This window comes from Biomphalaria glabrata, chromosome 4 (genome assembly GCF_947242115.1).
Source record: "Biomphalaria glabrata chromosome 4, xgBioGlab47.1, whole genome shotgun sequence".
In the NCBI taxonomy this organism is placed as follows: domain Eukaryota; kingdom Metazoa; phylum Mollusca; class Gastropoda; family Planorbidae; genus Biomphalaria; species Biomphalaria glabrata.
This window is the reverse complement of record NC_074714.1, coordinates 25,147,059-25,160,205: the sequence shown is the minus strand read 5'-3', so window position 1 is coordinate 25,160,205 and position 13,147 is coordinate 25,147,059. Positions and strand designations below refer to the sequence as shown.

The following is a 13,147-nucleotide window of genomic DNA, read 5'->3' as shown; positions in this document are numbered from 1 at the left end:
ATTTACAATTAATTTCTTCAATTCTTCTGGAATTAATTACCGTATTGTATTCTATTGTATTGTTTCTAATTTACATTAAATTAGTTGACTGCTTTGCAACTGATTTTTGCCTGCGGCCCCTCAGATCACAGTAAGTTTTTATGTGGCCCATGCACCTTACTGAGTTTGATTTACAGCAACCATTCGCTTATCTGGATTTTTTTTTTGGGGGGGGGGGGGTAAAACATGTAAGTTATTAAGAGCAAAATAATCGCTTTTACCAATTTTAGTCAGTTGCATAAAGGAGTGTCTTTTACAATAGTATTTTTTTTTAATAACAAAGATTTTATTTTTAATAAAGATATATTGAGACCGTAATAGATTCTAGATCTAATCATGCTATAAATACCGCTTTTAGTAACGTGTAGCGTCATTGAATAAAAATAAACTCTGGCGTAATATAAATGTAATATCTTGATCTAATAATAATAATACAATCGAACGAAATTTACGTTTTTAGTGAGGTGTGTTTTTTATCTGGTCATGTGACAAATCACATGCTAGCAGTTAAACAAGATGGCAGAAACCACTGAATACTTGCCACTCGTACTATTTTTCTTGGCATTATTTGTACCTGGTGTCGCAGCATTTGATGCCGGCGATGCCATAGCATTGGTGATTGGGCTTATTATTGGAATTTTAGGTATTTGTGCATGCCTTGGTTATTATGCTCGGAGACGGGCGTCACACTAATCATGGCATGTCAACACTTGAACACAGATTTGACAAGAGACAACTCACGTCAACTGTCAACGACAACGCCTCTCGACCTTATTCAATCAATGACTGCATATTCACGTATTTTTCAACATCATTTCATCTATCATTATTAACTTATATAGCAAATGTACAGTGATTTATTTCGTCAGTTGCTTTGAACGACTTTTATATCTAATGGATTTTATGTTTACTCGCATATTATGATATTGTTTCATTGGAAATTGGATCATCTTGATCATGTGCAGATAACTTTTCTCAAGCCCAAAGCCAGTATGGTACCAGTTCTATTATCTATCTATATCTAAAGTTTAATAAATTTAGAATCTAGATCTAAAATAATGTTGTGGAATTAATAGATTGTGAAGTCAAAGATCTAGATCTACACAGTGAAGCAAACACAATCCAGCTAATACTACACATGGAATGTTTATGACCATCAGAGATAACATTTTACTAAGATTCTCTCAGCTATTTCAAAACTGAAACATTGTTCAAATGTATTCAAAAAACATTCCAAGCCCAACATCTGAAGAAAAGTGATGGATTTTAAAATACCTTTAGATCTACATAACAGTACCATGAATAAAATGAAAGTATGAGCAAGCTTCATTGAAAAGATATGAATTCTGGACTTTAATTATTTATGACAATTTTGGTACTCACCTATAGTGCAATTTAAACTTTTGAACAAAGTCTCTAAATCATGATGTATCTTATAATGCTCTTTAATCTTATTACAAATGTTAATTGTAATTAAATAAAATGAATTTGTGTGTTCTTAACTATTACTGTCTGTACTTTTGTGTGGTTGTAATTTAAAATTAGGAGCTCTACAGTCCGATGGTCTCAAAAATGTTAACATTTGAAATTTAGTTTAAAAAAATATACTCTATTTTTTCACTTATAAAATCTATCTAGATAGCGTCTCAATCATAATGTAATTTACAATACATTTTTTATGCACATATTTTAATTCATTTACTCTTTGGGTGTTGGTTCAAACAGTTTCATTTATTTTACTTTAGATTTTAATGACCTTAAGCTTACTTACAAACAATATCAATATTAAATGTTGTTATTGATTTCAGTTGTACTAAAATAAAGATTATTGTAAATAATAAATCTTTATTTTTTAGTAAGACATGACAATTTCATGTGCATATAAGTTTGAAAGTTGTATGACTGCTGTTTCCAATATCTGAAATATTTTGTAATTGTTCTTTTGTTTATGTAAGTAATACATCTGTATGGCACTGTTGAAAGTTTGGTCTGTTAATATAAAATGCTTATTTTGTGCTGTTTTAAAACATTTCTTGTTTTATGGAGTTGAACTTGATTCTTCAATTTATATGTTATAAGTGATTTTAGAATTCTAATTTACATTTAATTTTTCACTTAAAATATTTTGTTTTATTTGACTTTTGTGTCTGTGTGTGTTTGTATTTAGGGTATGAATTATATTTTAGGGGAAAAAAGAGATTGCTAATTTTAAAAATGATTTATGGTTTCCCAGAACATCTTACAATTAATAAGTTGACATTAATTAATAGTTGACATTATGAGGATGAAGTTAACAAAAGGAAACCTTCCTCACGACTTAGCTATAAACAATACTATCATGGAGATTTACATACTGCAGTTTTATTCTTAAACTATTAATGAAAACTGCTTTTATGCCTTGCATTACTTTGAGAGGATCTGATTAGGTCTTCTTGTGCTCTTTCAGCCATTTTGTACTAACAATTTATTTTTAACTTACCAACAAGCTTACGGGAATTGTAGTGAATTCAGTTTTATTAGTATAAAATGGAACAAGTATTTTTTTTTTAGATTAAAATAATATCAGAAATAAATAAGGGATGTGCTTAAAATAAATTTTATTTTATAGGCCAAACAGAATCAACATTTACAAAAATAAATGACAGAGTGGACATAATTCTTATGTGTAGTGGGAAAAAGAATTACATTTAGTGGGAGACACATGCTATGACTTTAACACTAAAATATGAATAAAATTCATTAATGACATTTTTGAATGATAATTGTATCAAACAAAAATCTTTGGAATTCAAAAGTTGAATGAAAACATTAATGAACAAAATTTCATATAAGCAGTTAATACAATACTTGAGCATAGATATCAGCTCACTAATGGCAAAAGGAAATCACACAGATTGGAATGCAAAAAAAAATCAAAATGAGGGACTTCATATTTTATAAACATTTTCATTATGGTTACTACCTAGTATTTGAAATGATTCAATGCAATGAAAGCTAACCAAAGAATCATTTGCATTTTTTAAAAATATAGTACTGGTACCAAATATTTGATAAAACAATGTTAGTAGAACATATTTACAATTTTACAGGAGAATTGGCTTTATTAAACAAGTTTATCTTAGTGGATAGGAAAGGTATTGTATTTAGAACATCAGATGGTAATTAAACTTTAATGACCCATGAGGCTAAGAAATATTTGTTCAGAAATTTGTTGCTCAAAGTTGATTTCAATGTAGAAAAGAAAAAAAAGTCTTTTTTTTTTTCCCATAATTAACAAACATTCATTGATAAGACATAACAACAACAACAGAACTTGTTATTCCAAAATATTTGCTTAAGTGTAAGCTGTAACAGATTTCTGAGGATTCATATTCATCTACCATACCTAAAAGATCTGAGGTTAAGGATAACAATCCACATGACAGTTGTTTAAGATTCTACAAAGCAACTGTATTATTTTAAGGATGTAGGTAGCTAAGTGATTTTATTGCATAAAGAAAAAAATGAAAATGTTATTAATGGTTAAAAAAAAATACTCTTAAAAACTGATGTGATTCATTCATGAAACATTCTGTACTAATAAAAAAGAAAAAAATGCACAATTTACTAGGTATACAATAAAACTTCAGTTGACCACTGTTTGACCATATATATATGTATCACAAGACAGTTCATTGACTTGCTGCAATTCTGCAAGAACAATCAAAAGTAATGAACATTTTTTTCAAGGCACTAGTTGTCTAATAATGGTTCCTAAAAATAGTGTTTGTCTATCTTCAAAGTAACAATAGATTTATTTTAAATTTAAAAAAATAAGTAAAATGCAGAATGTATGTTTGTTATGAATTTGATCTTCAATGTTTTATCCACCAGCAATGAGGGTTACATAATAAGAAATAATTTGCCTTCTTTATACCTACCATTGTTTTTTTATGTTGAATCTGTTCTAAATGTTGAAATAATCTGCATTCTAAAAACTGTATACTTATCAATATGGAGAAAAGTGACAAGGATCCCTTAAAAAAAACAACTACACATGTTGTTCCTTTTTAAACATTTTGCATAAAATAATATAAACAGTATTCTTTTCAATATAAATCTAGAACATTTAGATGCTTTGATATGCAATTAAAGGACATATCAGTTATCAACATTTAATTTAAAATATATAGTTGTGTAATAAAATTATTCCTTGACTGTTCAAATTATGCGCTCATAAAAAAAATTCTGTTGGTGATGCTATGAATTTTAAGTTACAGAAAAAAACTAAAACTGTTAAATAGTTGCATTTTCAGATCCTTAAAATATGAATGATGTACCAGTACTACTTGTTGCAATAGTGATGTTCATTAACACCTTTAACTAGGATCTTTTTGTCAAGTCAGAAACAAGAGAACCTATTAAAGAACAAGAAAAATAATTATTCTCAACCTACTGCATTGGCTCATACACAATCATTTCAATACGATGTGATAGAGAAATACAAACTTTATAAAACAATGCTATAATAATTAATGCACCAAATAGTGAATGGATAGGGCAATTTCAAGTAGAGCAATGACAAAATAGATCCAATGAATGATGATTTGTTTTAGATAAGTTCAAACATATAATTTCAAACATGCTTGAAAAAAATATTGCAAAAAAAAAAAAAATTACAATAGTCCAAGTCATTTCAATAGTAAGCTTATTTCAATAGTCATTTCACTAGTATGGTTACTTCAATAGTCAAGTCATTTCAATTGTCATTTCACAAGTCAGGTTATTTCCCTACGGTAGTCAATTTATTACAATAGTAAAGTTATTTTACTTTAGAAAAATTATGACATTTAAACACTGTAAAAAAAGTTAACAACATAAATCTACATTACTACAGACAAACATTGGATATTCAAGTAGATCAACTTTATGGGAAGCACAATATAGGACTGTTCTATGCTTTAAAACAAGAAAGGTCTAATATAAGTATAGTAACACTTTGTATCAATTTTCGTAAAAACTTTATATATTTTTGTATCAATTTTTTTTTAAACTTTATATATTTCATTTCCACAATTCTTAAGCATCACAGAAATACAACTTATACAGTGAACTATCAAAAAACAAATGTAGCCATTACAAAAAATGATTATATCAACAGTGCATAGCAACTGGAAAGAATGAGCGATAAAATGTATAAGTCCTATTGATCTTTAACACTGGCATTCCAAATGAAGGAATAGGTATAACCTGCATGTAGTAGACTGCAAATAGTTTTGTTTTCTCATTACATTTTGCCACTACATTAGTACAACTCACTAACTTGAACAAATGTAAGTAACTCTTGACCCACATTTGTAAAATATATAAATAGTTCAAGTATTCAGCTTGGAGATGCATGTATAAGAAACCATACAAAGAATTTTCTATTATTTATAATTTTAGTCCACTATTTTGAATATTTCAGTAACAAAAAAGTTGTGAAAGAAAGTGTTCCTATTATAATTGCCTAATCACCATTAGAAAGTGATATATATTTTTTAAAAAATTGAATATTTGGAGTGACAATCTTGTTGCAGGCTAATTTAGTTGAATAAAACTAGAAAATAGATTCAGCTCATATAAATAATTGATTGAATCACAAGCCATAAAAGTTGTTTATATGAACGTAGAAAATAAATATTTAATAAAATAAAAATTAAATAAAAACAAACAAAAACGCTTATATTGAACGCACTAAAAAATAAAACATTTTTTTTAAGCATTAGGAGTGTTTAGTATGAGTTTCAGTGAAATTCACAACCAACTAATTAGTTGATTTTTTTTTACTGATTCGTGTGTTGTCATTGACCATAAGCTTGTATGCAAAATTTGATGATTATTGAATGTAGAAGTGGTCGAAAATGTATTTTAAAAAATTCCTATATTCGGTATTCTATATAAAAACAAAATTAATTAATTACCACTAATTGATTAACTAATTGGTTGTTCTATTAATTGATCATGTGTTGTCATTGATCATGAGCTTCCATGCAAAATTTGATGACAATTGGATGAGTAGATGTCAAAAATCAATTGCCAAAATCTTATCATCCAAGAAATATAGAGAGCAGGTTAATATAAGCATTGTAAAAAGTATACTGACTGCATTGCACATGTCAACCAGGGTTAACAAAACAAACTATTGCAAATCAAACTGCAAACAAAAGGATTTAAATAAATAAATGTACACTCTTTATCACAAAATAATCACAGCTGAACTTCATGGCCACAGAATGTGAGCCAAATCTTACATAACCAGAAACACTTGAATGAAATCTTTACATAATCTAACAAAAGGAATACTAAATGGAATCAATTTATTTTATGCTTTTTGTTTTAACTCATTTAAGAATATATTAACTTTTTAAATATATTTCATTAATAGGAACTCTCATAAATAAATATCAATTACAAACTGTATCAACTAATGCAGTAGTGACATTTGAATGTATACTTTGAGACAATTTAGTTAAGAAGTACCCGTTTTATTTTGTTCAATCTACAGTTTCTAGCTAAACACTTTTTCTCCCCATCTAAAATTTTCCCAGCATTCATCTCAGGGTGGCAGTGGGCAGAGTTCAAACCCTGGACCTTCGAGACCACCAAATCGTCAGTCCATAGCGCATGCATGCCTGACCAGGCAACCATCTTACTTTTTTTGGCTTCAAATTGAGTTATGGGGATGTTTTGTATTTTTGTTGCTAAGTTTATCTTCATGTATTGTGTGAGAAAGGAAGAGCTCTTCTTACACAAAGTCTAAAATAAATGCAAATAACTTTTGACTACATGAAGAGTCTGTTGTAAAATACTGTATTGTATAAGGAGCTAATGGATTAGACATTTTTCAAAACTACATTGACTAGAATTGGCATTGAAATGAAAAAAATAAAAAAACAACTAAAAAATGTAGACATACAAATTGAAAGAAAAAATTTCTAGAAAATATAGAAACTCAAAAGGCAGATAAAATGACCCACTGTCATTGTGTACACAATTAGTATTTGTTTTGGATGTTACAGCTCAGCCTAAACATCCAGCAGAATTGTGGCAGAAAGGGTTCGAACACAGGACCATCATGATGAGGGTCCAAAGTGACCAGGCAGCAATCCTTGAATACACTTAAACAAAACTTTAACCTAAAATATTAACAAATAGGTGCAAATACAGAATTTTAAAAAATATTTCTAACACCATTGTTATCCTGTTTAAACATTGGCATTTTCAGTTCTGTTTCCATAAATGTTCAGATCATTCAAATAAAAGTCTGGCTTCTTTTAAATAGCATTCACTAAAAGTAGTGCCATTCAATCATTCAACGTATCAACAATATATAGATAGGATAAAGAAAAAAGATTAAAAAATACACACACACAAATTTCAATAGCAATGATTCATTCGAATTTTTCTTTCAACCTACTACAAATATCTAATCTGATGTAAAAATTATTTACTTTTTACATAATTACATTCTTCAATTCCAACCGTAATTGAAATTACTTAAAGATAATATGTATAACAAAACATCATAATGTTCACACTTACTATGGATCATCTTTATATATTTTGATAAATACCTGTTCCCCCCTGACTGACCATTTTTCCTCGTGCAAAGTAGGGTGATTTTTGTTATGCTGTCAGGAGTAAATAGCCTGAGCTAGTGAGTTAATGTGTTAAGGAACTTTAGTTATGATTTTGATTTCTTGACTGAGGATTGTTTTCTTTAATTTGTGTTAGTAAATTGGGCAGTGTAAATTTGTATTGGAGTATTGTGAAATTATTTCTTTTTACTGGGAGTATTGACTCTTTATAGTTGGATTGTGCTTCTTCAATCAGAGAGATACCAGCAACCTGAGAATCAGTTATTTTCTTTAGATCACTCCCACGTCCTAACAATTGGTGTCAAAGACTATTTACCAACACGTCTACTTCTAAACACCTACATGAGCTCCAGATTAACAAAATCCGTAAAGGAGTTAAAGAGGCAAGACATCATAGCATCAGGAAACAAAGAAGTCCTCAGTAGCCGTCTGAAAGATGCCTTGAAAGAAGACAGGTTTGACTCAGACACAAGTTTGAAATGAAGGCTGATCTTGGCAGAATGTTGAGTGAAATAAAAGAGGAACTTCTATGGTCAATGTAAGCAATAGCGACAGGCATAAGAATTCAGAAATTAAGGGATGAAATCACTGCAGTAAAGTCACAGCTTACAGTAGAGATGGAGCAAAAGATTAAAGACCTTAACGATGATTCAGGATTGAGCAAAGCAATTGAGAAAGTCAAGCCACCTATTTTTGATGGTACAGTTTCATAGACAGTCTATAAAGAGAATTTGAGGCTGCTTCTGAAATGAACAACTGAAGTACGAACAATGAAAAAGCAACTGAATTAATGCTACGAGGTGTTACGAGGAAAGGCTCGTTTGCTACAGATAGTAAACAACCAGCAAGATTACGAGGCCATTGTTAGAACAAAGGAATTGCGATTTGGGGACTAACACATGAAGGAGGTTTTTAGAGTGCAATTGAAGACTGCAGCAAAAAACCAGGAGAGACACTACAGGAGTTGGTGGCAGATATCGAACAACTGGCACGCCTGGCTTACCTGACCCAGGAAATCTTGAGCGTTCTTATAATGGATGCGTTTATTGATGGTGTTTGTGAGCGTGAATTGAGAAGGCTATTAGATTAAGTGGAAAAAGAGAGGCAAGCGATGCTTTGATATATGCCTTATCTTCTGAGGCAGCTAAGGACACATAAAAAACAAACCATTTCAGTTGAGGCTTAATGTTCAGGAGGGGGACCTCACGTATATTATCAGACAAGTAGTTGAAACTATAGATGACCGACAGTCTCAGAAAAGCCCAAACAAAACAGAACAGTCGTTTGCTGCTGGAATTGCAATACTCCTGGTCACATACAGAGAAATAGTACTCATGGATTTGCAGGCCAACCAAGAAGGAGAGATGGATTGGGGATCACCAGGCCACCATCCAATCTCTGAACCAAGAAAACTGAATTCTGTCGGTCTCATGGGGCGGAGACATGCAGAGAGATTCACAGCAAGCCCTAGGCTTATCATTCCAGTGGCTAAGCTAGGAAAAAATAGAAGTCTGAGAGTACAAGGGAAAATAGGATTTCGTTACAAAATTCTATTAGATACTGGTACATCAAGATCAATAATTCATTCTAGTGTTATAAATAAAGTTATTCATGAAATAAGTGGCTTACGGTATTCTATAAAAACAGCTAGTGGAGAACTTTTGCCAATTTTAGGACAGACTACTGTAAAGACTGAGATAGCCAATCAACCTTTAAGTCATGAATTCTCTGTGGCCAATATGATGGATGAGTGTATTCTGGGACTAGACTTCATGCAGTTGTTTGGATTCTCCTTGAACATTGGAAGTGGCAAAGTGCAATATAGAAATCTCAATATTCTGTTGCTGGAGAACGACATAGGAGAACAGATAAAAGAGGGTCTTGATAACGGAAGATACCAGCATACTCGCACAGTCTGAAGCCATTATATGTGACACAATAGAAGATAATGATCCTTTGTTTATCAAAAGCCTCATAGAGCAGTTAAAGGAAATATGCAGAAGACTGCCTGTTGGGAGAATACTGGTTGTAAACAGAAACGACCAGAGGGTACCTGTTCAGGTTATGAATCTTGACATTCCGGCTTGCTACCTACAGAAGAATAATGTTATCGCCACCTGTTGTCCAGTGGATCTTATTGTAACGTGTGATGTGGTGGTTCCTGTAGCTAGTGTCTCATCATGTGATTCTTGGGTTGATTGGATGCTGTAGGTGAGAATCTGAGGAGGAATGCAGTGGCTGGGCAAATGTTGCTGGAGTTTAAGGACATCATGCCAGACAGTAAAAATGGGCTCGGCCAGACTGATTTGCTGCTCCAGGATGAGGTTGTGCACATGGATTGATTGCACTGGTATTTTGAGAAGACTAAGTCTGTTCAGGATGAACAGACATAGGGAGGGGGGCAGTGCTGTAAACCTGTTACCCCCGACTTACCATTTTTTGCACATGCAAAGTAGGGTGATTTTTGTTGTGCTGTCGGGAGTAAATGACCTGAGCTAGTGTGTTAATGTGCTAAGGAACTTTAGTTATGATTTTGATTTCTTGACTGAGGATTGTTTTCTTTAATTTGTGTTAGTGAATCGGGAAATGTAAATTTGAATTGGAGTATTGTGAAATTATTTCTTTTACTGGGAATATTGACTCATTATAGTTGGATTGTGCTTCTGCAATCAGTGAGATACCAGCAACCTGAGAATTAGTTATTTTCTTTAGATCACTTCCAGGTCACTCCCAGGTCATAACAATATATATATATATATATATATATATATATATATATATATATATATATATATATATATATATATATATATATATATATATATATATATATATATATATATATATATATATACATAGTGTATATATAAATATATATATATTAGGAAGATAACGCAAAGAAATTAATTTAAAAAAAGTGCTTCCTTAAACAACACAGTCTGCACAAAGATTCCAATGGTTAATAAAATAGTTAATGTAGGCCTAAATAAAAAGGAAGAAAATGGCTGTTATAAAGTTTTTGTCACATGAGAGCAGCCTCAGCATGTACTAAGCCAGCAAAGGATTTCTATTCTAGGCTGTGTAGTCCACTGCCACATCACCACTACTACTGCTATCATTACAGACATGACTGATGCCTTGATATTCACACAGCCACATTGAGAGTCATCCTCCTGAACAGAAGAGAACAGGTCAATGAGTTGCGGGCTTCACTACAAAGGAAGTTTTAATGCACTACTTTACACTATTAAAAACTAGTTTTATTGAGGTGCCAGATGGGCATTCAAACAAAGTATTAAGACAAATCTAATATCTCTACATTGACTGAATCATTTCCAATGAACTCATTAGCCACACATCCTCCTTTCAAATTTATATACAAACTACCCAATGCTTTCGGTAAATGTTTCAATTGAATTTGACTCCTTATCAGAATTTAATGTGATCTCTTATACATATTGATGTCAATTATAAATCTATTAGGTCAAGTATTCTTTTCTCAACAAGAGATTTGTATAGCAAAGCTTTGTATAATTGACATACTCCTATGATACACTGTAATACTAGATTATTACAATTTAGATCCAAACATTAAAATACATTTTACATTTAGATTTAAACATTTATGCACCGACTTTTATGTCAGAAAGTGGATTTGATAAAACCTTTAAAATACTAATGCAATGTTTTCATGTCGATTAGGGAAAAGTGCAACATTTAACTAAGAAATCAGGTAAATAAAGATAAACAACATACCCTTGGATCATGATGATAGCACTGATAAGGACGTAATCTTTTACGTGGATTTTGTGCCATGCTACATACAATAGTTTCTTCATCATCTTCAGAAACTCTGCTTGGTTTCTGATAGATGAGTGAATCCTCACAGCGCTCAGTTTCTCCGACTGGTTCCGCCACAATAAATAGCAAATTGCTGTGGCTTAACTTGAATACTTTAAAAATTCTGAGGTAAAAGGGAGAGAACAAATAATGCTAAGTAAAATTAACAATTTAGCTTACTGTTAATGAAAATATTAATTGTAACTGAAACTGGTGAGTTAGTTGTTTTCTGGGTGAGGAAGATGACTGGTGTTTTGCAATCATTTAGTTTTTTTCAATATTAAAGTTCTTCTTTCCAGAAAAGCTGGACTTTTTGTGGAGTTTATTTAGTAGTATTGTAATTATATTATTGATCTGCAGTGATCCAATCATGATATTTAAAGTAGCCCTAGTGTAAAGGTTCCTACTTGATAAATATTTTGTCAAATCTTGTAACTAGTCCTTATTTAAGTAGGCCAACATAAACTCTTGAAAAAAAAAACACACAAAACCCACAAAAAGCTAGGAGAAGAAAACAAAGGCTGGAGTAGAACTGCTGCTTCCTGATATAATGGGAAAGAAGTGCTTTATATCTGTAAACAGACAAGAGAGCAATTCTTAACATTGAAGAGATTTCAAAGAATTTGGTTTAAATTTCAGTAGGTAACTTCCAACATCCAAAAGAACAGGTAAGAAAACTGAATGTACAATGTACTGTAGCATATTCCAATGTATGGATGAATCAATGTGCATGTGTCCTACATAAAGAAAAACTGCTATTTCATATAGTTCTATATAAAGGGCGCGGTTACTGGTATCTGGTATAGTTGAAACATGCATACATATATAAACTAAGGGAAAACAACTTATCACAAAATTCTTTAATTTCTTTTATGTTGGCTTATCAAGGTAATAATTTCTGGCCACTTGTATGAGTGTTATAATGCTTCAGCTCCACTTTTCTATCATGACCAGCTGCCATAGCTTAAATAGTATGGAACATAATTACCTTGTATAATTGAAACACTCCACTTTCCAATCACTTTCTGGTCTACTTTCATCTTTGATGTAATATTGTTGTATTTGTTTCACACACTCTTCTTCTTTATTTTCTTCATCTGAATCAGCTGAAAAATAATTTTGTAGAAGATTTTACATTATTGTTAAGACACATAAGTCTTTAAAACAGTGTTGTTTTTTTCTACACCAGAGATTATCCCAGAACCAGAAATCTAAAAAAAATTTTCTTTCCTATCAGAACACAATTCAAGAATTACAAAATTATGCTGTTGTTTTACTAATAGTTACCAGTCATTAGACAACACAATTGTACACATGTATTACTTTTTTTTTTCATTGATTACATCTGAACATTAATTGACATTTGTTAAACTCACCTAATACTTCTATAGTGGGAGAAAACAACCAGCTATGAAAAAAAAAAAAAAAGATATAAATAATATAACTGCTGCCTTAATTGATAATTATCTACATTAAATTCTTTTTTTTAATATAGCTTTTAAAAAAATGATTTATGTACACTATTTTACCTGAAGAAATTGAAACTTGAATATGCCCTGGAAATAAAATTTTTAAAATCTTATTGTAAGATCTTCAAATTTTAATTGAATTAGAAGTGACTATGTACAACATACCTACAACTGGAAGAT

The 13,147-nt window shown here is 31.0% G+C and overlaps 1 protein-coding gene across 6 annotated transcripts in view; it reads right to left on the bottom strand.

The window, feature by feature from the left end:
- Positions 1-2,619: 2,619 nt before the first annotated feature.
- LOC106054164 (voltage-dependent calcium channel subunit alpha-2/delta-2-like) overlaps positions 2,620-13,147 on the bottom strand; it is a 63,686-nt gene continuing 53,158 nt past the window's right edge. For all 6 annotated transcript variants that reach the window (XM_056025311.1, XM_056025312.1, XM_056025315.1 and 3 more), the window contains 5 exons: positions 13,028-13,054; positions 12,875-12,906; positions 12,487-12,604; positions 11,415-11,622; positions 2,620-10,831 (listed from right to left, as the gene is read on the bottom strand). In XM_056025311.1, the coding sequence (XP_055881286.1) occupies positions 10,697-10,831; positions 11,415-11,622; positions 12,487-12,604; positions 12,875-12,906; positions 13,028-13,054 (520 nt within the window). In that variant the 3' untranslated portion in view covers positions 2,620-10,696. The remainder of the gene's footprint in view (positions 10,832-11,414; positions 11,623-12,486; positions 12,605-12,874; positions 12,907-13,027; positions 13,055-13,147) is intronic.